Source organism: Chiloscyllium punctatum, chromosome 38 (assembly GCF_047496795.1).
Source record: "Chiloscyllium punctatum isolate Juve2018m chromosome 38, sChiPun1.3, whole genome shotgun sequence".
NCBI lineage: Eukaryota > Metazoa > Chordata > Chondrichthyes > Orectolobiformes > Hemiscylliidae > Chiloscyllium > Chiloscyllium punctatum.
The window spans coordinates 50594979-50621396 of record NC_092776.1 but is presented as its reverse complement, the minus strand read 5'-3'; the positions used below and the strand labels follow the sequence as shown (position 1 = coordinate 50621396).

Genomic DNA, 26418 nt, shown 5'->3' with positions numbered 1-26418 from the left:
TGGAGGCAGTTTTCCTCCTGGAGTAAGAGAGAAATAGATAATAAGGGAGATGAAAGTGGGTGGTAAATCCTGTTATTTTTGGTACAGGTCTGGAAGTGTCCTGGCAGAATGAGTAGGTCGCACAGAGGGCATGCAGGGTTAGTGATATTAGGGGTTAGGTGGGTAAAAGCGACTGAAGGAAGATGACGCAGGCAATAGAGAGAGTGGGAGAACAGGAGCCTTGGTTTGCATTGGGAACAGCAACAGATAGAGAGATAGAGAGAGTATGAGTGTGAGGTATCAGAAAGTCAATAGTGGCACTTACAGTGGCAGAGTGGAGAAGGTCATTGAATCTTTTCCTACTTAGAGCTGGGCATTTGTCTAGGTGGTTGAGTCTGCACTGACCCAGGTGGCAATTTTGGACCAGGATGGCACGGGATGGGATGGTGGCCTCCACTGCTGATCCTAGAGGAAGATGACATCCCCACATCTGGACCACCCTGTCCAGAAGGACCTGTTCACAAAGCAGAGTACCAATTTTCCATTGCCTGCTATGTTCATATCAAATATCAGGAACTGGAAAAGGCATCTTCAGACTGATAGTATTCAATGTCTGAGTGCTCTAAAGCCCGCTAAAGATGCCAGGTGCAAGGAATGCTGGTCTTTCAGTGGGTATCTGGTGAGTGATGAGTTGTTCCAGAAATGTCACATGGGAAAGTGGGCTGGAATGAGTAGGGAGAGATGCCATAGGGATGGGGTGGCTAGTTAATAAGTTCTGTTTGGTAAGATATGATGAGAAATGTTGTATCTCACGGTGACAATATCTCCAAAACACTGAGGCCATGTGCACTTAGTCATTAAAAAGTAGATTCAGCCTATAACATCAGAGTGACCACATGAGATCAGAAGTCTTGGTTACTCACACCAGCTCTGCCTTGCACTTTGCCCCCTCAGTTATAGATATCAGGCTCACAATAGAATTGTGATAAAAGCAAAACACAGCCACTGCTGGATGGTTTATCAACCCCTGGTTGAAGACAGAGATTGTAAGAAGTGTCATAAAGGAGAAAATCAGAGGGTTTGTGGAGGAAACTGTAGAGCTTAGACCATAGGCAAATGAAGATGCAATCATGAGACATGGAGTGTTAAGGTCAGGGATTCTCCAGAGGCCAAACGCAGACGAGGCATTTGAGGCTAAATGTGATAGTACTGGTACATAGGGGTTAGACCATGAAGGAATGTAAAAAGAAGGATGCACATTTTACAATTGAGGTGTTTCTTAATCAGCCAGCAGGTTAGGTCACTGAGCACCTAGAGTGATGGGTGAATGGTGGTTTGAGTTTGTTTAAGACTTGAGCATTAGATTTTTGGCTGTATCACGATGTGGAGAATCAATAAAGGCACAAATGAATATTTCAGCAGCAGATGAACTGATATGAAAACAATTAAAGATATTACAAAAATGAAAAAATGCTCAGTGTTGGGACAAGTACATGATTGAAAATTCACCTTGGGCTCAAGTCCATCAAAGGTGTTGGAGAAGGACAGTTTGACCAACCATGTCAAAGGTGGCAGTAAACTTGAACAGTAAGAGGAGGGACAGTTCATCTTTGTCACAGTCAGATGAGATACTATGACAGGGGTTGAAAACTGTTTGGAGGGATTCCTGTATAGAGATTCAGGAAAGCTGGGAAGGAATGTAAAAAGTGGAAACACGTAAGAGGACTTTGGGGAGGAAAGGGAGGATTGAGAAAGGATGGTTATTTTCAAGATTGGTGCGATCATTGTTTGCTTGCTTTGAGATGAGGGACAGTCTTAGCAGATTTAAAGGAGAAGGGGTAACAATTGAACAGAGATTTGTTAACGATATCATCATATTGAGTATAAGGATATATATGCTGTAGTTTAGTGGGAATAGGGTCAAGGGAGCAGAAGTTGGGTCTAAGCACAAACTTGGAGAAGGTTAAATGGTCAATATTTTAAAAAAAGAGACAGCTACAATCTCACAGCTAAGAGAGGGTACGCAAGTGATAGAGATGAGTATGGCAGACACAGCAGATCAAATGGTCTTGATCTTAGTGATAAAGAGACAATGAGCTCCGAGGTTGGAAGAGACAGGGGAAGCGAGCTAAGAAGATCATTTGTGATAGAGAAAACAAGGTAGATATTATTTCTACATTTCAGGATGTTTCTAGAATCGTGAGCAGTTTTGGCAAGCAAGACAATGCTTTTTGTGGTCTAGTGAATAGCTAAACCAGTTGTCCACCAAAACTGTTTAAGTCTAAAAACTGTGGGCCACAATTTTACTTGTCCTAAAAAAGCTTGTAAAGTGCAATATAGTCAACTCAAATGAGCTCTTAGTAATTTGGTCAATTATTGGATTAAATCAGCTTTTCTGTGCAATATGTTGAGTAAAATTTATAAGGACAAAATATGAGCTTGTGGACAGTGCTTTAATGTAAAAGTTGATTTGAAAGCTTTGGCATTTTCTTCATTATTAACCAAAACAAATCAGTCATTTGAATGAATCAAACATAGCAGGAGACACAGTTTTGATGAAATGTTTCTGATCATCTGTTTTTGTTCGAATAGGCGACAGGCAGAGTGTGCAAAGACAGCGAGAATCCAGATGGCTTTGCCAGCAGGGAAATCAACTAGTGGCCCGGCTACGAACCTCTATGAAGAACTGGGTGACAACACCATGTAAGTCTTTAGAGTTGTGAATGTTTTGAAAAGGTATAAGTGCACTATGTACTCAATTTAATTTGACTACTGCCTGGAACAACATGACAGGTATGTTTTAAAGTACCCAAAGGCCATTTCAATTCTTGAACTTTAGAAAGGAAGGCTTGCGATTTTGAAATCCCATATGTCTAACATGTGAAATAAAATCAGCTCTCAAGCTGACCATCAATTATTTCCATCTCTAATTTTTATAGAAACATTTTTAAAGGGAAATAAGGAACATTAATGATACAAGATCGCATTGCTGGCTACTGTAGTATTTAGAAACATTTGGGTGTGATTACATACACATGTCTGGTAGTTCTTCCCTTTGGGAAGTGTCTGCTGCAATTGGGAAAATGCTATAATCTCAAATAGAAATACAAAGAGTTTAGCTTTGTACTTCAAACCACAATGTGACTCTGTATGATAGCTTACCCCCTCTTAGTATGCAGTATACATTGTGAGAAGCAATCATGCAGAATGTATGCAAGGAAAAACCTGTGAAGTTTACTCGAGTCCAGCTGCAGGTTGCATTTCAATAGTGAGCTCTGCTCTAATGAATGATAAATCTCCTCACTGCAGAATTGAATTGACTTCATTAAGGGAGACAATGGCCTTTCCCTCGACTATTCATCCAGAGACCCAGACAATGTTCTGGAGAACTGGACTGAGTACTTCAATGGCAGATAGTTAAATTTGAACTCAATAAAAATCTGGAATTAAAAATCTAAGGATGATCATAAAATCATTGCTGATTATCAGAAAACAAAACCATCTGGCATTTAGAAAAGGAAACTGCCATCCCTGCTTGGCTGGCCTGGCTGGCCTGCATGGTGACTCTAGACCCATAGTAACATGGTCGGCTCTTAATTGCCTTTCGGCAACTAGTGATGGGCAATATATGTGAATGAATGAAAGCAAACTCCTTCTTTCTAATTTTGTGCTGTCAATCACTGTAATGCTATGCATTTCAAAACTTTACATTTATTGTATCCATACTAATATATTCAGTGATTTCTTTAATTTACTATAAGGAATGCTGATGTTAATGCTATAAATACACATCATATCTTCACACTGATTCAGCCAAATTTGGCATGCATTTTGAACATGTTTGAATGCGAGAAATATACAGACTATGCCAGGACCTTGAATTAGCTCAGCCTTAATTTGAACTTACATCGTCTTCTGTGAGGCCCCCACAAAAAGTGCCTGCCTTCTATTTACCCCATCAGCTCAGTCACCTGCTGGAAATGCACAGAGCATGCTCCACTGAATTGAGTCCTAACGCTGGTGGTCTGGTACAACATGGTGTTGCATATCTCAAACTGGCTGTTTCCAGCCAAAGTGCGGTGCCATGTTTGGGGTAGCACCGCCCTGCCTCGCTAAATGGGGAAAATTCAAATTCCCTATATTTGTCTGTCAGTTGAAGGAAAAGCATTGCCAATACCTACATTGAATGAAGATCAGCTACTTGGTTCATCATTAGCTGTGCAGTTTCATGAGTCAGCTTCTGATGAGTGGAGCCAAAGATAAATAAATTAAATTTGGCAAAATAGGGTCAGAAGTCTTACAGTTTTATTGGACACCTCTGAGAATTCTAACCAAAATGTTAGCACATTATCACGCTGCAAATTTATCATCAAGCTCTAAGGTTCTAATTCATTTTTATACATTTCTGAGAAAATGACATTAAGCTGAGTTAAATTGGACTTAAAACTAAATAGGCATTTATTATATAGCATTATATAATCATCATCTGGCATCTTAATGATAAAGCAGTGTAAATGGGCACTCCATCTTTAATACACAGAATCAAATTCCCTACTACCTCTTAATATTTGAATGGGTGTACACGAAGATGCTTACATAAAGAAATTTTTTTTTTCACTTTTATTTCTATCATGCATTTGGTTTTGCTAAACTATCTTCCATACTAAAACTGCACATCTGTTTCTTTATCTGTTCACTTGCAAACTATCTCCATTAAACTACTTTTGGACTCAACATTTAGGCATCAGTAAGTAATCTGAATTTGTGGCATTGTAGAACTAAGCTAGGAAGTGTATTAGTCATTTTTGCAGTTCATGGTTCTATTTAACTAGGTGTTGTAATGCTGAATAGCTTGATATCTTTAATAGTTGCACAGACCCTGAATATTGTTGAACAGGAGACATGCTGTTGAAGGTTCTCATCTTACACCTGCCAAGACAGCTGCAAGAATTTCAAACTTCAGAGGAAAGAACAAGTAATATTGCATGGCAAAAGGTGCTGAATGGTTGACAAATGGATTAGTCAGTTTGCTGTCATTAAAAATGCAATAGGGAATGCTGTTCTTTTCCCCCATCCTTCTGTCTAATTCAGAAACGATGCAACATCTGGACATGCTCCTTGTACCTACATTATAACTCGAAATGCTGAATGATTGCCTGAATCAGTCATCTTGTAGATAGGACCTGAGTAATTTGCTCGCTATGCAAGCTTGACTCCAAATTAGGACGCATCAATGAAGTCCTGCAGGATAATGGTTACTCTGTACAGATCATTTCTCACTATGTATCTCACATACTCACCCAGTGGCCTAAGGCTGGTACCTTTGAATGCAAAAAATGCCCAGCCCACCTCAAGTTATCCTGGAAGGATGAGGAATCACCAAGACTGGAGCAATAGGTGAAGCTAGCCACTATGCAGTAACAATGCAAGTGATATTTTCTACTAATGAAGTGCTGCCATCAAGCAAAAATAAATACCCCACAAAAATGAATAATGTGGTAGATGAGTTTCATTGCAGGTGTGATGTGGACTCAAAGATTGGAGGATTGTATCAAACAGCACATCCTCCAGCTTTTTAGAATAGATAGAGTACTGACTATGTAGAACCAACCTGAGCTTTTAAAGCCTTTAACATAGGACTGGATATTAAAAACTCCTGCCAGGTGTCTTTCTATTGGGTAGCCACATACTATTGCCCATCTCTTCCCTGCTCATCTCACCATCATGACAAAAAGGGTGAGCATATGCCAAAGTTAGCAGCATACTCACCAAATGTAAATAAATAATTGCTTGTCAATTCATACTGTTAAAGCACCATTGACCGTGAGAAGATACTACCCATATCTAAATACATTTGGTGGCAGCAGCGAGGCAAGAGTGGGTAGGCATTTGTCAAATAAAGTTTATAAAATGGCAAGAGGAAAGATTGTTATCTTCAGGAGATGCATGTGGCCATCAGGAACATCTCACTTAAAGACTATAAGATTATAAAACATAGAGCAGAAGAAAGCTAGACTATACCCCCATTTCTTCCCACCTGCCTATACAGAAAAATCCATCTTAACTCCCCTCACTCCACTTCTCCAAGCCTGCCTTTATCTCTTTCTGGGATGCATTGCCATCTTCTTCATGAATGTGCATGCAAGACTGAGAGCAGCCCCTACTGAACTCATGAGACTGGTGGCACTGCTGAAGTTGGCAGGCAATCGGATTGGCTAGTGGTTCAGAGGGTAGGATTTACTCCTAAGAGATGGGTGAACATCCCACTTTTGGGTAACGTAGACTATCTGCCCACAGCATGTCTCAGCTGGGAGGTTGGTTTCGTTCTAGTCCTTTCGGTCATTTCAAACTTTCCTCCCTGGGGTGCCTGGTCCTGTAATTTTCAGCCCGTAATATTTCACCTTAGCTGTGATTCTGTGGTCAAAGGGCACTTCCTGAACAAGCCTGAGTATGCTCAGAATTACAATAATAACCAATTTAATATTAGTTGGTAGGATCACAAAGGGGCTTAGTTACACTTGCTAGAAGCTATATATTTATACACAGGGAGGTGTTCTCTGTAGGTGAAAGGAACCAAGCATTGCTCCTTTTTTGAATTAAACACATCTGTGAGGTGCAATATTTGCCTCATGTAACCTCCATGTCAATATCTCAACCAATCAGAGTTGATTTACTAAACAGCACCCTCTTCCCATGCAGTTTAAATTGTTGCTCCCTTCAAACTTATGTACTCCTGCATTTGTTTTGGTAAGTGGAATTCTTCATATCATGTCTCTTATATTTAATAATGCAATGTATTAAAGTTACCAGGACGCAATATTCCTTAGGAGAATAGTATATATAGTTGTATTATTGTAGTTATATACCTTGAGTCAAACCTCATTATTACAAACATCTTTTGATCATCAAAGTAAATTTGATCAGAAGTAATTCCACACTGTGAGCTTTGAAGCAGGTTGTAGAGCTTCAATGACTTAAAATAATTACACTTGGAATAATGGGGTTTCCTTGCCTAGTGTCTTAGTCTAGTTAATAGTATTCTAACATATTTCCTTACACCTGATTATCTTCTTTCCTTTCAAGTCTTTCTCTTCTCTATCATTTTCAACAAAGCAGGGGAAAAAAGTCAGTTTTTGAAGATGGAGACCGGCAAAAGCTTTTAAGCGCATTTGCTTCCCGTGCTATTGAGGCTCATAAACAGTCCACTGTTAATGGAACATTGAAAAATAGTCTACCCAAGTCTGAAAGTAATATCACCTATTTATCAGATGAGAACCCATTAACGACACGGAACCCCATATATAATCCCAACATATTTTTACCTCCCGAAAATTGCGATATGTCCTGTCATAAAATGGAATCAGTTTTAGCCAAGTCTTCACCTAGAAGAATAACATTGAAAGAGGCATTACTAAAGACTCCAACTGAGGGAGGTCATCGAGCATGGACATTGCCCTCTCGCATTCACGGGCATCAAATGTACAATGTCCTTCATAGGCCAGGGATTTTGGATCCTATGCAGTGGCAAAGGAAAATGTTGAAAGGAGAAGAGGGAAGGACTGCAAGTCAATTGAACAACACAAATTCTACTGTTCAAGGTGACAATATTAAACTAACTGTTAAAGAACAAGCAAGGCAGTTTGAACAACAAGCTTTACGGAAAAAGAATCATATCAAAATTCAAGACTCCCTAATGAGCGGAAATTTCCCCTCAAAGAGCAGAAGTGTGGCTGCAATCCCTCAAAAGTCGTCAATATCTACACCATTGCATCATCATCATCGTCATCATGATTCTTCCTCTTCCCTTGCTTCTATTTCTCTGACTTTGGATTCTGAATTATGTTCACTACCTCCCATTAACTCTATTCATTCTGACATCTTAGAAGAGGTTTCTTCTCCCGTAAATGGGAAAGCAACATCTCCTTCTGTACAGAGTGACAGTGACTGCAGCTTATTCACACAGATATGCAGCTCAATGGAGTTAGGCAGTGAACTGTTGGAGAACATTCCAGAACCTCTGACCATTCCTCCTCCTCCACCCCCCCTTCCTCCATTCCCTTCAATTTTGCCTTATCATTCCCTGCCAAATTCTCATTACCCTCCTCCTCCCTCACCACCACCCCTTCCTCCTCTCCCCCCTCCTCACACATTACGTATCACTCTTCCCTCTTTACGCCATTCACAACAGCCTGCACCTGTTCCTGAACTTGCTGCTTCATCATCATCTGTTCCTCAGAATCGGGCTCCAACAAGAGAATTGAAAGGAATACTGAAACGTATCCCAAATCTAGCGGAGATTGAAAAATCTGTTGCCAACATGCAGAGTCAAATAGATAAGAACAGTTTTGTGTACAAACAAATCAAAGTGAAATCCACAGCTGAGTCAGAAGGACAAGGGACTGAGTTGGTATCTGGGCCAAGTTTGAACGGGCAGAATAGCTTGCAGTCTGTTGTGCAGGAACTTGAAAAACGTTTCCCATCACACTCCAGCCTGTTTTAATGTCGAACTGCTGTTTCACTATTCATAACCTGCACTTTTTAATTTAAGCTAATAACTGTGGCATACATATATAGCCTGATGTTTTACTGATGCAGCATTTAATCACATTTCCGCAGCATCTGGTTAATGGTATCATAAGAATGAATTAAAATATAAAACAAAGGATAAAAGCAACAATGAATGACAACCATTAATAGATTGATCAAAGTGCTGATGTGTTCCTATATCATATGTTTTAATTTAGTATTAAATTCATTTTAATTGAGTTGCACTTTGAATAACTGTCTGTTGCCTGAGCCCTGTAGGACCTGTTTAATTGATTCATTCCTTTTAAATCATGTTCTAGGTTATGTAGCAGCAACTTCTGGGCCAAGAAGTGTTTCAGCATCTATGTCTCCTTTCACTGTGTGTAACTTTAGGAGAGCAGGATGGAGGGCATTCTGCCAGTTTAGTAAATGACTTTCACCTCATCCAGATGTTTGGTTTGAATTTGCTTTGTCTCTTAAGAATTGCTTGCCATCCATTAAACAAGCTTTGCTTGTTCTTTTATATTTTAATTTACGTACGTTGTTTATATAATGTGGCTGGCAAACTGTGCACAGCATAAGCACACCGTGCCAGCCATTCCTAGCTCATAGTTCATGCTCCAATAATTTTACTCAAAAGGGAAAAGAGTGTTAGATGCCTCCAGTTAAAGGTTTTAGCTTCCAGATGGACAAACAAGTTAGCTTCATAATGGCAGGTTTCAGATGAGTGATGATTTAAATCTGCACTAAACCTTTGATATCCCATTTTAATTTTTTAATAATTTTTTTATCACCTTAGACATGTCTTGCTATGGAATCAAAAGTAATCATTTGCATAGGATTTTGATACTGTTTGCTGCAGATCTCAAAGTCATGCTGTGTTTGAAATGATCAGTCAAATGATATACAACTCTGCCGAATGAATATGTAGAAGAAGCCACATTAAACATTTGAGCAGAAATTCTTATGATGGATTTCATTTAAAATTAACTGCAGTTACTTAGCTATACAGATTTTTTTTACAGTTTCAATAAGAATTTGGAGAATTTACCTAGATTAATGACTACAGGAAATTACAGTAAGCCACTAACATTTAGGTTTTATTATTATATTTGTACTTTCTAAACTATTTTGATTACTTTTGATTTAGCACATTAGTCAAATATAAATATTTGATTTTAGATAACTATTATGCTTGGTATATATTAAGAAACTGTTTAAAATATTAAAAGCAATAACAATATTTCTTTACTTAAAATACGTCATATACTGCTGAACTCATTCATTCCATTTTTCTGGTATCATGTAGTACAAGAATTACATCTAGCTGATAAATAACATCTTAAACCTCATTGTGTGTTATTTCATCTTTCTTGTGTCTGCTAGACTTTTGCTTTAATTTTATTATTCAGTGTGGATGTGGTGACTCCTTTCATGAATATTTATGTAATGAGTGCTGAATAATATTTTCTTACAAAGCACACAATTAGAATGCACAATCATTGCACTATTCCCTCATTTACCAAGGAGGTGATGATTAAGCAATACTTCAATGGGTTCACATTATTAACTTTCACCATCATAAATCATTGACTTTGATAGAAAAAAAAGCTCTGCTATTCAAAATCTGTCATGTTGTGATTGTTAAATTTTTGGAATAATTTATAAGGTTCTAAAATGTGCAGTTATTAACTTAAAAGCAAGACGTGCTTGGTGACAGAATACTGTGCATTGTACACTTGTCCTGAGTCAGTTTCTAATGATTTTTTTTAATAATTGGAGAGAAGTTGCAAAATACGGGGGAGCGGGGTGGGGGGGAGGGGTTTTGTGGGGGTGCAGCTTCTCTGACGTTGACTACCAAAGAACTCGTGGAAATTGGGAATTTCAAATAATGTTTGTTGTTGGAACTGGTACTCAGGGAGTAGAACAAACATCTCTGATGATTTGTTAAAAATGGAATTTCATTCTCTGAATTTTTTTTGTTGATCTAGAGTGACATTTTCTTTTAAAATTGGATTAATGTATCTGTCACAAAAGTGAAATCAGTCATAGATGTGTGACACATTAACAAGAATTCCAATCTGACTAGTATTTTTTTAAAATAATGTTTAAGACAATATATTAAGTATAGAATCACATTGGTACAATCGCAGCATAACTGCATTTTGCAATTAATTTTACAATCCTCACTGCCCCGCATCCCACCCCCAAGCCCCATCTCACCCAAGCCCCATATCCAAGTGCAAACAATATGAGGAATGGGCTAAAATCCAAGGAATCTTGTACAAGTCTTAAGCCACACATTTCTGCCAGGTGAGTGACATTTTGGCCAGGGTTTTCTGGCGTCAGTGGATGTCTCTTTCTTACTGAAAAAGTAATGACCTGATAAATCATAGCATGACCCATCAGTTCTTCCACCAATCGTGCAGTATATTTCTCTCTAAAGGAAGGAATCAGAAGCAAACCATGCAGCAAGAGCTGCCAGCCAATCACCACCCAAGAAAGAAGGTGTCTTTAATGAGTCATTAGTTGCTCACTTAAGGGCCTCACTTGGCAGTGGGGTGGGAAGAGTGGGCTTTGACCTTCCAATCCGGGACTTAAGGAGGACCAAGGGGAGAAAGTGATGGGATTCTGTGAGGTTACTGTCCTACCCAATTAGATTGTTTTCCTGCTTTCATACCTGCCACTTTCAGAACTGGAAGGTTCTGCTCATGAAATTCACCAACTTCGAGCTCTGAGGAGTCTGGGTGCAGGGTCCTAACCTTTTATTTCTAAAAGTCATGAGTTAATGAAATGAGTCTCCACTGTAGCTTTCCTTTTGCTCATGGGTGCTTTACCAGAGTTGGGAGAAATTAGAGTAGGCAAATTTGTTTTTTTTTGTGAACTTCCTCTGAGCCAGGAGTGGGTGTAGTCCTATGGAGTGCGAAGTATCCTCACTTCTATTAGCCTCGATCATCTCCCCAGCCATCTGATTTCTTACAGCTATAAAAAAGATAACTGTTCTTTATTTTGTAATTGAACATTGTGGCTTTCACTCTGGATAACGAACAAAGGAGTTGGACAAGACTGTGATAATTGTCAGAGCTTTCACACATCATAATGGGCTTGTTCCTTTTCAAGGTCGTAAGCTCCTCATTACACCAATGGCTGAAGAACATGCAATTTATAAAAATAATGGTTAATTCAGGTGAAATTCTTTGACTCCCATATTTTCCACCCTACACAATTTCTTGCAATTGCTTTTCTATTCTAGTATCTCTTTCCCTTCCCAATGTTTGAGGTGATGAATCGTGTTGAAGCCAATAGAGTTAAAACGAGTTAAGAAGAGCAGGTTGTAAAGTATTTCCTTGAACATTTGTATGAACTCTTTAAAAGTTTCTCTGTATTTACTTACAGCTTTTTTATTTATCATTCTTGAGAATGTGTTAAAAAAAGATGTCCCTCCCCATCAACGTCCTAAATGGCTGTTCCTTGTTCTAAGACTTTGACCCTAAATTATCGACACACTCAGCCAGAAGAAGCAGCCTCTCTATATTTACCCTGTGTAGCCCTTTAAACATTTTGTAAGTTTCAATTCGATCGCAACTTGTTCTAAACTCTGGAGAATATAGGCCCTCACAAGACATCCCACCATCCCAGGAATTGGTCTGCAGAATCGCCAGTATACTCCAACCATGCAAAGTGCATCCTCCTTTAGGTGTAGAGACCAAGGTGGTACGCAGTACTCCACGAATGGTCTAACCATGGCTCCACAAAACTGAAGCAAATCATCTTTAGTCTATGCTCATATCTCTTGCAATAAAAGCTAATGTACCATTTGCCTTCCTTTTTGCTTGTTGCACCTATTGATTAGCTGTCAATAACTTATGAATAAGGACACTCAAGTCCCTTTGGACATGAACACTCTTCAGTCTTTCATCATTTTGGGAGAACTCTGCACCACCGAGTGTCCTACAGAAGTGGACCCCCCACCCCCACCAAATCCACGTTATTGAGTGTCACATGTAGCTAAGTACAGTGAGAAGCTTTGTTTACAATAGACAGATCATAGTAAGCAAGGACATACAGATCAGAGGGTGAAAACAAAACTAAACAGAGGCATGCAAGTTACATAGCACAGAGTATGTGCTAGGCAAGATCAAAATTAGGAGAAAGTGAGGACTGCAGATGCTGGAGATCAGAGCTGAAAATGTGTTGCTGGAAAAGCACAGCAGGTCGGGCAGCATCCAAGGAACAGGAGAATCGACGTTTCAGGCATGAGCCCTTCTTCAGGAATTAGCAAGATCAAAATTAGCAAGACCAGCATTATTTGAAGTTAGAGAGTCCATTCATCAGTCTAATAACAGCAGGGAAGAAGCCATTCTTGAACTTGCTGATGCGTGTGTTCAAGCTTCTGTATCTTCTGCCTAATGGAATTATACTTCATCTGCCAAGTTCTTGTCCACTCACTCAGACAGCCCAAGTCAACTTGAATGCCAACTGCAGCATCATCACAACACACATTCCTGCCTAGTTTCGTGAAACTTGGAAATGTTATATTTGGCCCACAAATCAAATCATTGATATGGATGTGAACAACTGGAATTCAAACACTCATCCTGTGGTGTGCATTACTGACAGCTGTTTATGCCTACTGTGTACTTTCTTTTCATAAGCCAGTGCTCAATCTATGCCAACATATTATGTCTATCCCATCTACTCTGATTTTGTTTATGAACATTCTGCTGGAATATTATTAAAAGTGTTCTGAAAATTCAATTATAGCATCCACTGGTTCCCCTTTATCTACTTGAAACCAAAAGATCTCAACAGGTATATCCAACATACATTTCCATTCATACATCTATGTTGAATTTGTTGAAAGTATCCAGTTATTACATCCTTCAATTGATTCTAGCATTTTCCTTTTTGGTGACATCAGGCTCGTAGGTCTGTAGTTCTGTGTTTACTCACTCCCTCGTTTCTCAAACTGGATTAGGTTCAGATTCAGTTTTTTAAAATCTCTCTAACATCCCACTGGCCCAAACAGAGGCTCCTCTGCAGATAAAAACTCTCTTCAGTCAATCATGTTCTCTTCTTTGGGAATCCAAAATAAAGGGCACAACCTTAAAATGATACTTTACAAATTGTGAGTATAATTAGAGTACACGTTTTCCCACAATTAATTGTGGAATTCTGGAACTGGCTGTTTGAAAATGGAATAGGTGTTTGATCAGTTGAAACTATCAGGACTATAATAGGTAGTTTTTTTGTCAGAAGGTAGCATCAAGGGATATACCACAAACATTAAGTAAATAGAGCTGAGGTAAACATGACAGTAATCTAATTGAATTGCACAAAAAGCTCACAGAGCCGAATTACCTACTCCAGTTTCTATCTGAACTGTACTCAGGTGTAATTCTCCAAAGTTGATTGTGAAGTTAGCAAATCCAAGCAATCAGATTTGAAGAGTTGCATTTGGAGAGATTTTGTTCAGCATATTCTCTAAGGTCATTCATGTGTCAACAAAATTCCTCTATGTAACAAAAGAAAAGCTGCAGTTTCTATGTACCTTTTCCTTGTCAAGTTGGCTCAGAACTGGCATTATTTAACATACAACATTATGGAATAGATACTATTAAAATGATTAAAAGTAAGTGCCATTCATTAATTTCATATTTCCATTTTGCTGATTTAAGCAGAACATTTGAAATGTTAATTTATTGCTGCCATATAATGACATTGATAGATTAATTCAGTATAATCATCTTGACAAACACTGCCTAAATATCATAACCTGGATAAAATTGGCTTCAAAAATGTTTTTCTATTACCTACTCACAAGAAATTATATCCATTCAACCTTAATTCCACATGCATTCATGGAATGTCAATTTAATTATGAGCAAAATGCTTTCAATCACTACTTTGGCAACAAAAAGAAAATCAACTTGTTTGAGTTTTCTTGAGTAGGTGGTGTTGTTGCTAATGTTTTATGTTCATTTACTTTTCATAATTTGACCTTTATGTATGCTTTACATTTCTATTTTATTCTGTTTCTCAACTTCTCAGGACAGTTTCAGAACAGTCCTGTACAATATGCATACACTTCTTGTTCTTCCTTATAAGTCACAGTACAGTATGTTTTTTTGCTATATGACAGATGTTCATCTTGAAACATATAGAGTGCAGAAGAGATCGACTGGAATGGTACCAGGGCTGTGAGGGCCTTCAGTTATGAAAAGATGTATAGAAGTTGAGCCAGTCCAGTTAAGAGTGCAGAAGATTAAGAAGACATTTGATCAATGTGTTCAAAGTCATACGCAGCTTTCATATAGTAAATAAGCAGAAACTGTTTCTAGTGGCTGACACGATGGTAAGCAGAAGCCACAGATTTAAGATGACTGGTAAAAAAAAACAGGAGTGAATTGAGGAAACATATTTTTACACGGCAAGTTGGGATTACATTGCCTAGAATAAGTCATGGAAACAGATCAGTAGTAATTTTCAAATAACAATTTGATAATGTGACAATGCTAAGGCTTTAATGGGTTATTTTGTCCTGGTTTTCTTTTGAAGAGGTTATAAGGAAAAGGTGAAAAGCTGGCTAGTGAAGATCCAAATACTAAACAGCTTGGGAGGCCTTGGGTTTCTTTTTAAAGTTGGAACAATAGAAGCTGCCTGGATGGGTGTGGCCAGACCAGGATTTATAGTTTGTTTTTAATTTTCACATTTAGCTTTAAGCAGTTGCTGTTGGAGTCTCAACAGGGCAGAAGCTGCTAGAGTTTTAAAGACGTAGAAGTTGTGTTTTCCCCCTCTTGGTTATAGTTAGAAGCTGTGGTTTCTCTCTGCTATTGGGTTACCTGTGAGACAAATCTATTTTCCGGATTTGCTACTTTGCCAAGGGCTGTGTCTATGGGATGTTATTATATTGGAATAGTTAATTAGTAAAAGTTACTGTGTCTATTATTCTGTTAAGTTTTCCAATAGAGTTAAATTATTCTAAATTCTTCTTTCTTTTGTTGTCTTTTAACTATAAGATTTAAGTAAATTGTGTTTTGCTTAACATCAAATAGTTTGACCAATCACATTGCATCCTGAGCCAGCATGTTACATTTATGCTCAAAATAAGAAATGCTAGTGCCTAGGCTACCTTCTCTGTGGGGGTCTAGTCTGATCCATAACAGTACTCAGCTGGAGGAAAGTATTCACAGGGTTATACAGTGGATCTAATTTGGTAGCTCAGTGGCAGACGTGTGCAGGGCAGAATGTCCAGAATAGCTACCTTCTTTTCTGCATCATTCAATCATTCTGTGATGAAGGTAATGTATGAGTAGATTTTATGCAAAATGTTTGAAGCTTGAATTTCCTGGGAGTCACAATCTCTCACAACTTGCTGCTTGGCCCTTTATGTTTAACAAAAGTAAGGAGCTCAACCTTTCTGAGAGAAGACTCCAATTAGGGCTCCTTCAGAAATAAGACTCCAATCCAAAGAGAGTCATAGAGTTGTGCAGCACAGAAACAGACCCTTCGGTTCAACTCGTCCATGCCGACCAGATATCCTAAACTGATCGAGGTCCACTTGCCAGTATTTTGCCCATATCCCTCTAAGCCCTTCCTATTCATATACCCATCCAGGTGCTTTTTAAATGTTGTAATTGTGCCAACCTCCACCACTTCCCCTGACAGCTCATTCCATACACGCACCAGCCTCTGCGTGAAAAAGTTGCTCCTAAGGTCTCTTTTATATCTTTCCCCTCTCACCCTAAACCTATGCCCTCTCGTTCTGGACTCCCGCAGCCCGGGGAAAAGACCTTGCCTATTTACCCTATCCATACCCTTATGATTTTATGAACCTCTTTAAGGTCACCCCTCAGCCTCCAACACTGCAGGGAAAACAGCCCCACTCTACTCAGCCTCTCCCTGTAGCTCAAACCCTCCAATCCTGGCAAAATCCTTGTAAATCTTTTCTCAACTCTTTCAAGTTTCACAACATCATTCCTAAAGGAGGGAGACCAGAATTGCACACAATACTTCAAAAGTGACCTAACCAATATACAGCAATAAAATGTAGAGCTGTGTTTCTATTCTGACAGTTCTTTTGTAATGTTCGGGGAAGACACACCATGCTTTTTCCTCAGCAGTCAGCTGTCTCTCTATTCTGAAATATAAAGGTCCTGACAGCTGTTTACAGCTGCTCTCAAAAGGCAAGTACATCAGCTAAGTGATAGAGTGATGGGGCAATAGGTGGGAAGGGATAGGGAGCAAGTTAAGTAGAATGACTGGTGGTTAGACTGCCCAGGTACCATGTAAACTGAGAAATGTGCCAGCTGTGGAGGGGATATGTAGGATGCCAGATGAGTGTGAAGTATGGTGGTCGAGAGTATGGTGCTAGAAAAACACAGCTGGTCAGGCGACATCTGAGGAGCAGGAGAGTCAATGTTTCGGACATGAATGAAGGGCTTATGTCTGAAATGTCGAGTCTCCTGCTCCTCGGATGCTGCCTGACTTGCTGTGGATTTCCAGTGCCACACATTTCGACTCTGGCTCTCCAGCATCTGCAGTCCTCAGTTTCTCCTGATTAGCAAGGTGACAAGGTAAGGGGTGCAGTGTTTAGGATAGGTCAGAGCATGTGGGACAGGGTCTGGGGGGTTCGGTTCTGGCAAGGGTGGGGAGATGCTGGGGGGTGAGTTGGATCATATCTTGGGGGCTTCAGGTTGAGCTGAGTCAGCTCCAACAGGGTTTGGGGGGATATGTCAGGTGAAGTCCAGGAGGAGGTGTGGGGGTTCAGTGGTGTTACTTGCTATGTTGGGGGATAGGAATGGAGACGGCATGTCAGGTCTCAGAGGTAATCCTGGAGTAATCAAATCCTGAAACCAGAGATATTGGGTCTGAGTCTGCAAAGTATAAATAGCCTGAGGATGGTGCGATTGGGGGTGTGTTAAATACTCATGCAATGTATTTAGTAGTCTTACTTTCCTGGAACCCTCTGAAATCTCTGATTTAAATTGAGACTTCTGGAGGTTTCCAGAAATACAAGAATTGCTCAAAGGAAAATTCAATTTCCTGGGCAGTTTCTCTGGAGTGTGCTATGCTAAGGTGGAGATTCTGCAGGGTCCCATACACTTCTCCAATAATGACAGTCTGGCTGCCAGGATATCTAAGCCAGAGGTTACAGAATTCCTCAATAGAAACTTGTGAAATTGCAAGGGAGTAATCTTTAGAAGCTTAGAACAAAATCTTGTTTCTATCATTAATTTCACATTTGAGTTTGGAGTGGATTTTTGCAATAATACTTTGATGGAATCTGGGTGTCACCAGCAAGGCATGGATTTGTTGCTCTACCTCTAATTGAGCAGAGTGGCTTGTTAGGCCATTTCAGAGAGCAACTAAGAGTCCAGACAATTGATGTATGCCTGGAGTCTCATGTAGAGACCAGGTAAGAGTTGAAGATTTCCCATCATCGAACCAAATGGGTTTTTATGGCAATTAGTGCTTGTTTCATGCTCACTATTACTGAGACTAGCTTCAATACCAAATTGAATAGTTGGTGTTAAGTTCCAACAGGGCAGTGGAAGGATTTGAACCTATGTCTGAGAGCATTTACCTGGGTTTCTGGAGTGCCATCATCTCCTCTCTAACATGACTTGATGTATAAATCCATGTTCATTCTTTTATTTTGGGGTACAGGAGCCAGAATCTGTATTTACTGATTTGAACTTTAAAAGCAGGAATACGAGTCAGGTAGGATTTGTTTGGTTTTTTTTTAGTTTCATTTGGCTCTTGGTAGAAGTCTTACATTCTCAAAAAAGTTAAAATTCACACAACACCATGTAATAGTCCAACAACTTTATTTGGAATCATTAGCTTTCAAAGCGCTGCTTCTTCATCAGGTTGATGTGATTTTTAATTTTGTCTACCCCTCTCCAACACCAGCACCTACAAATCCACATCCAGTTCATCAAAAAGGAATTTCATTTGATCCAAAACTTACTTTCTTTTATTCCTTTGCCCAGCTATAGTGTTTCAATGAAGAATTCACTCCAGCCACCTCTTCTTCTTCCTGTAATTTCATCACAGCGACTGAGCCCACAATTTAACTTGATCTTAGTGTGAAATTCTGTTGGTTTTTGAGCTTTACTGGCACTTCTTACAGTAAACCGCCCTTTAAATCCAGCTCAGTCAATTCTGACCTCTATTTTCTTAAGTCAACAACTTAAGCACTTTCATATTTGACCCTCTCCTCTGTTCTACCTTCATAAAAAGTCTGTGGTGCCAGTCAGTTAAAACTGGCTGGTATGAGTATCATCTGGATTTAGAGCATGCATTTTCGTGATATGGATGACACTGACAAGGTCATATTGATTGCCTGTCCCTTGTTTCCCCATGAAGGAGGAGAAACAAATGGTTGTGCATCTCAAAGTTAAACTACGCCACTTCAGAGAACATTTACAGCCAACCAAATGTTGTGAATTAGTTACCAGTTGGCCAGACCCCCAACAAAGAAGAAACCTATCTATAAGATGGAGCTTATTAGAATGTGATTAACAACCTAATGTCAATATTAACAGTGTTCCACATGAACTATGCTACGACTAAATGCATACTGAGATGCAATATGTCAGGGCTTTATATGCAGCTTATTAAAGCTAGAGGATTTGATGGGAGTTTCTCTTCTCACATACAGATAGTTATCTCAAAACATTTCATAATGTAGAAGAAAAGCGAAGATTAAGGAGGGCGGTTTTTTTTAGAAGCTTGAAATACACTGGTATAACCAAAAGTTAACTTTTGAAAACTATGTGCCCAGATACAGTGCTATTAGGCTGCATTTGATGGTCAAGACATAATAATTGAAAGAGCAGCCAGTAATGAGAAAAAGTTAGAAATATGACACTTCAATATCTCTTCCCAAAATGCAAATCAGCATAAATGAAAATCCTAGGAATATTGGGCTGGATATAGACTGGGGCATGGACTCTCTGTACTCCAGTGTCAATGTTGACGTTGCACTGCCAGCTTGCCCCATTTTAATTAGTATTGAATTTCAATGCCTGTCTTTCCATCTCTCTGCAGCAGGTGGTCCTAACTCATAGAGCTACCTTTCAGTGAGAGGCTGGTAGCTCTGCACACCAGGAGCTCCAATAGGAGCAATGGCCACTGCTGGTGTTGTAGGAAGCAACATTCAGCAATAGACCTGGACATTGAAGCATATCTGGAGATTTTGCTGAGGTCAGGATGACAAATTCCAGTGATGGGGGGAATTGGACACAAGAGGGAGGACGTGGGGCAACAAAACTGTGGGAGGGAGGGCTTCCAACTGGCTCCAGGGACCTGGGAAGAGGCCCAGGCCTGCCTGTCCTCCTTTCTATTTCCCATTGCTTTAATCCTCCAGTCACCCACAAGATTAAAGCTGTCAGGTTGCATGCTGAGTTTCACCCTCTCCTGCTGCATGTTAAATCAGTGCCAGCTGGTTGTGGCTCTTGACTGGGTTTAAGCTGCACAATTGAAAGTCTCCACTGGATTTGAATGTGAAGTCCAACTGATGCCGTCCTTGTTGCTTGTAAAATTGTTGCTGATGCATGCCACCTTAGTGTATGGATCCACCCACTTCTGCTTCTGCACAACCTGTAAAATTCAGCCCAGTAGCTTATAAAATCAGTCTGATTATTTACAGCTTTATGCTGACTGTCCCATCACCATATGGTATTCATCAATGTAATCTAATGCTTTGCTTGATTATTTATATTTGTTCTTGGGTTTAGATGATGTTGACAGAGTTATTTTCATTGTCCATGCATCTTATTATCTAAGTTAAAACATTACCATCTACGTGGTGATGCTGCAGCCACAGTGGTAATTTCTTTGACCTTTAATGGTACCGTTGGTAAGGGTCACGTGAAAATGATTAGGCTTTGTTTAGAAAATTGACATTACCTGATGATTACTTGGGGTAAATGTTAGCTGCAAGATTAAGAGACCTGATATGAGTCTTTTAAATTATTGTATGGGTTTAATAGTTCAGATTTAATAAACTTAATTCCAGTTTGAGTGCATTCAGAACAAATAGGATATGGTTGCGAATGAAACAAAGAATTTAGGAGGAATTTCTTTACTAAGCATGGTGTGAATATGGATTTCTTGCTATGTGGAGTGGCTCAAGTAGGTGGCACTAACGCATATATGGGGAGTCTTAATATATCATGGGAGAATGGAATATAGGGATATGTTAGCAGTGCAGAACGATGTAATTCATGTGGAGGAGACCATGTGGAGTACTAACAGCTTCTGTATATTGGACATTAAAAAGATATTCAGAGCAATGAGGTCCCTAATATCATCACATAGTGCGAATGCTATTGATTTCTTTTTTTCTATCCAATCTATAACCTGTTTTGCCACTGTTCTTCCAAAAACCATGGAAACAATTTTATTTGAAAGTAAATGTTGGTAACATGTGCAAAATCTGTTCTGTCCCCAAACAGTTCCAGTAAATTTGTTAAGAACAATCTGTCTTTCATAAGCCTCAACTGACCTGAAATTATTACCTTTACTCTTGTTAGTTGTGCTTGAGTCACTTACTTAATGATGGGCTTCAATGTATTTTGTTGTGTAGATGACAAGCTAATGGACCTTCAAATCCCACATTCATTCTTCTGGTGTTTTTTCTTGCCTAAATTGAAATCTCATTATCTGATTCCTAAATTTTTTGGTAATACCCAGACCTTCAATGAAGTGTGAGAAGCTTCAACTACAGCTCTCCCTGATGCAACCATCATTTTCTTAATTGTTATTGAATGGATTCCATCTGGTCCTGTTGTCCTCTGAATATTGAAATATTCCTGAGTGATAATTTTGTCACTAATCTCTACCTTCCTCTTTAATTTGAATCATTTACCCAGTCAATTGCAGAAAACTTGGTGCAGCCTTTCCCATGTTAAAAAAAATACTTTGAAGAGAAGCAGTTCTGCTTTTCTGTTTCATTTTTGAACCTCTTTTAAGGCAGTGCTTTTCATTTCTCGCTGACTGTAATCCTCTTTGCATTCCCACAAATATCTATTGAAATTTTTATCCATTTTCAGTTTTAAGGCTGCGAGTCCATTTTTATAGATTTTTTTTTGTTTTGCATTTCATTTTTATCTGATGGGATGTAGGTAGTAGTGCCTACTGCCAATTGTACTTGAGAAGCTGTTGAGCTGGCTTCTTGGATCATTGCAATCCAATCCTACTGCGAGCAAGTTACGGGAATTTTACCCAGAGACAGTGCAGAAACAAAAATTTAGTTCCAATGTGATCTGATGTGACACACGGAGGATCTTGTAGGCACTGGTGATTCCACATATTGATGCCCGTGTCCATCAGGTTGGTAGAAGTCAGGCGTTTGGAAGAACAAGGATCCTTGATAAGTTCCAGCATTGCACCAATATTAGCATTTTGCATCTAACTTGTAAAGCAGACTTTGAATGTAAAGCAACTCATAGTTGTAAGTAATTTATTGTTTCAAATTCATTTATGGTTTTGTTAAGAGGGGAAAATGTGAGCTACAAATTGTCCATGTCTGTTTGGAAATAAATCCCATTCCTTATTTATGGTTTTAGAATAAAGTATTGACGTATTTTATGTGGTCATGTTGGTTTCCAGACATATTTCACTAAAACAAAATCTATGAAATAGCTGGTGTTTGACTGCGCTTTTTCTCACAGTCAGGAGAAAATGAGGACTGCAGATGCTGGAGATCAGTCAAGAGTGTGGTGCTGCACATCTGAGGAGCAGGAAAAGCCCTTCATCAGGAATAAAACTAGTAGGCCGGGGACTTGAGAGATAAGTGGGAGTGGGGTCGGGCTGGGGGGAAAGTAACTGAGAATGCAACAGGTAGATGAGGGTGGGGAGAAGGTGATAGATTGGACAGGTGGGTGGAGCGGACAGATGAGAAAGAAAATGGACAGGTCAAGAGGGTGGTGCCGAGTTGGAGGCTTGGGACTGGGATAAGTTGGGCAGAGGGGAAATAAAGAAGCTTTTGAAATCCACATTAATCCTGTATGGTTGCAGAGTCCCAAGGCTGAAGATAAGACTTTCTTCCTCCAAATGTCAGTTGGTTAGGATTTGGCAATTGAGGAGGCCCAGGACCTGTATCTCCTTGGTGGAATGGGAGGGGGAGTTGAAGTGTTCAGCCACGGGATGGTGAAGTTAATTGGTGCAGGTGCCCCAAAGATGTTCTGTGAAACAATCTCTGACTGATGTTGAAGGATCCTTTGGGGCCTTGGATGGAGGTGATGGGAGAGGTGTGCGCAAGTTTTGCACTTCATGTGGTGGCATGGGAAGGTGCCGGGAGTGGGGTGTGGGCTGGTGGGGGGGCGTGAATCTGACAAGGGAGTCGTGGAGGGAATGTCTCTCCAAAACACTGATAGGGGTGGGGAGGATAATATATAACTAGTGTTGGGGTCTGTTCCAAGGCCCCAAAGGATCTTTCCATATCTGTCAGAGATTCATCTGTACTTCCACATCCATTATCTACTGTGTCCGTTGCACCCGATATGATCTCCTCTACACTGGGGAGACAGGACACCAACTTGCGAATCATTTCACAGAACGTCTCTGGACCACCCGCACCAACCAACCCCGCCGCCCCGTGGCTGAACACTTCAACTCCTCCCCCCATTTCACCAAGGACATGCAAGTCCTTGGCCTCCTCCATTGCCAAAGCCTAACCACCCAACTCCTGGAGGAAGGATGCCTCATCTTCAGCCTTGTGGCCATGTAACCACACGGGATTATTGTGGACTTCACCAGTTTCGTCACTTCCCCTCCCCCCACCTTACCCCAGTCCCAAGCCTCCAACTCAGCACCACCCTCTTGATCTATCCATCATCTTTCCCACTTACCTGCTCCACCCTCCTCTCCAACCTACCACTTTCTCCCCCATCTTCATCTACCTATTGCATTCTCAGCTATCTTCACCCCAGCCCCACCCCCTCCCATTTATCTCTCAGCCCCATGGCCCATAAGCCTCCTTCCTGATGAAGGACTTATGCCCAAAACGTCACTACCCCTGCTCCTCAGATGCTGCCTGACATGCTGTGCTTTTTCAGCACTACACTCTTGACTCTGTTTCTCACAGTCAGTCTGGAAGTATAGAGCTGAATTTGAGGTGGGAATGGGATGCTCTTGTGGACGAGACAGCTCCATGAGGAACACAGGTCTGGATCTTGGAACATGTGTAGAAGACTGGGCACTAGACAGGGAGTGATTGGGTATCTGAGGGAGAGGAATCTGAGGAATGGAGTGCTGAGATTTGCAGTGCAGGCAGGGAGGAGGATAGGTACTCCGATTTCCCCCCACAGTCCATAGATGTGCGGTTTTGGTGGATTGGTCCTTAGGATGGGGCAGTGTGGATGGGTCTGATGAGATGCTCTTTGGGAGGTCAGTATGGACTCAATGGTCCAAATGGCCTGCTTTCACACTGTAGGGATTCTATGGTTTTATGATATTGAATGGTACAGGGGCTGAATGGTCTACTTTTACTCGCATTTCATACATTCTTATTTCATTTGAAATTTTTTGTGAATATTATTTGTGACGTTTAATTTAAGAAAGGGATAAAGAACCTGTTAATTGTATAAATTAAGGTTATGTGTGCCCATTGGTAGCCTCTCATTGGATAGTTATTTGTACATGTGGGACATTTATTTGGTGGGATTCTCCTCACATTTTAGTTGCAATTTTCTCCCAGAGTCCTGTCACCCTGTGAGGAAGGATTGGGTAGATTAGGCACTTTCTTCTTTGGTCTGTTCTTGGGACTTGCAATTTACAGATCCATGCAGCGGAGAGAGGGGATTATTTGCAAAAATAGTAATTTACTCTGAAAAGTGCTCCATTATTAATAAATTATGATTTCAATATTGATCGCTTGAGTAACGTATATTTAAACACACACACACAGTTTATCCAATACTTCATTAAAAGCATTCAAATTTGGCTCGGTATTTCTTACTGCTTTTATTTGTTATTTGATTTCCCATATCTATTTTTAAAATGGCTTTGTAATATCTCAGCTTTCCTGCTACTGTTCCAGTTACTGAATCAAAACATTGATCCTCAAATCTGTCCTATTTCTTATTTTTCTCCACTATTTCAACTTGTGGCTTTCCAGATTAATTATGATCATTTTTTTTCATCTGTGCTGTGTTATGAAGCAGTTCTGCACTAAACTTTAGAGTTCCAGGAACAGGATCACACTTCCAAGGGCACAATTACTGTGCAGATCGCTGGAACCTTCGACATTAGCCAGTAATCCCTTCCTGTACTCAAGTATAAAAGTATATCAGATATTGACTTGGTTATGTATAGCTCAGTAAACCAAACCCTTGGTAAGTTTACCAAAAAGAAAGTGAAAGTCTTCATTTGAGTCACTAACTTCCCATTGTTCATTTAAAGTCTCTGCAGCGATTTCTTTAAAAGTGATTTCAGAAAGAAGGATTAAAAGGCTGGATTTTCCAAGTATTAGTCACACTGTGATAGCCATTCCATTCCTTTATCACATTAAGAAAGAGCTCCATGCGTCAATTTGGGATGTTTTGGAAATGCAGAGTACACTTGAAAACTTACAGGTGCCTCAGAGAGCGACACTTTCTTTTTATTTACTCATGGGATGAGGACATCACTGGATAGGCCAACATTTATTGCCCATCCCAGAGGGGAGCAAAGACACATTGCTATAGATCTGGAGTCACATGTAGGCCAAACCAGGTAAAGATGGCAGTTCCCCTTTCTAAAAGACATCAGTTGCAATCAACAATGGTTTCTTGGTCATCATCAGACTTTTAATTCCAGATTTTTATTAAATTCTGCCAATGGCGGGATTCAAAGCCGCATGTCCAGAACATTACCGTGTCTCTGGATTATCAGTCTAGTGATATTACCACTAGACCATTACATCCCCACAAAGTTGGGGAAATGCAAACCACGTCTACCTTTTCTAACAGCAGTCAGTTGCCCTGTTCTGTGATGTAGATGTCCATTTCAGAAAGCCACTTTGACAGTCCTGGGAAGTAAAGTAAGGTAAGTGTGAGGTCAGGGTGCCAGGAAGGTAGACAGTAGGGTGTCAGAGGAGTATGGTGTTAGGTGGGTAGGTTGCCAGTGCACAATGTGGAGTAAAGCATCTGGGTAAGTGATGTAGTGTTTAAGGTGGATGGGAGATATCATATCTGAGGGTTGGTGGGGGGGGGAATGTGATGAGTTTTGGGTTCTGATGTGGCAGAAAGAATTTGGGTTCAGTGGTGAGGGCGAAGATGGGTGTCAGGTGCCAGAGGGGCAGGGGAATGAATGTGCAGATCCAGTGTTGGGGAGGTGGAAGTTGTTGGATTCAGGATCAACAATGGGGAAGGGTTGGATGTTGTCAAGTCCCAGGGAGGAGATTGTAGCTCCCAAAGCCAAGTAATTTTAAAAAACTGAAGATCTGAGGATGCTGTAAATCAGAAACAAAATCAGAAATTTTGGAAAAGCTCAGCTGGTCTGGCAGCACATGTGGAGAGAAATCAGAGTTAATGTTTTGGATCGAGTGACCCTTCCTTAGAACTGATGGTACCTCAGAATATGTTGGTTAATATTCAGAAGATAGGGTGGGTTAGGAGTAAACGAGAAGTGGGAATAAAGCCCAAAGAGAGAAAACAGTTGGACAGATAAAGAAGTGGATAATGATCTGGCTGGAAGGGTGAATAGCTATTAATGCGGACTAGGCAAAAGTGAGGAATGCGGATGCTGGAGATTAGTGTCAAGAGTGTGGTCCTGGAAAAGCACAGCAGATCAGGCAGCATCCAAAGAGCAGGAGACTCGACGTTTCAGGCAAAAGTCTTCCATCAGGAATGTTAGCAGCCAACAATGGGTTATGTGTAATAGCAGACCATGAGATATCAAGGCTTGGTGTGTGGGGTTTGG

At 40.1% G+C, this 26418-nt stretch overlaps 1 protein-coding gene across 1 annotated transcript in view; it reads left to right on the top strand.

Annotated features, from left to right (window-relative positions):
• The window catches only part of pcdh15b (protocadherin-related 15b), a 1519471-nt gene that overhangs the window by 1451706 nt on the left and 41347 nt on the right, over positions 1–26418 (top strand). The window contains exon 38 of the mRNA XM_072557866.1: positions 2572–2682. Within this exon, the coding sequence (XP_072413967.1) occupies positions 2572–2682 (111 nt within the window). The remainder of the gene's footprint in view (positions 1–2571; positions 2683–26418) is intronic.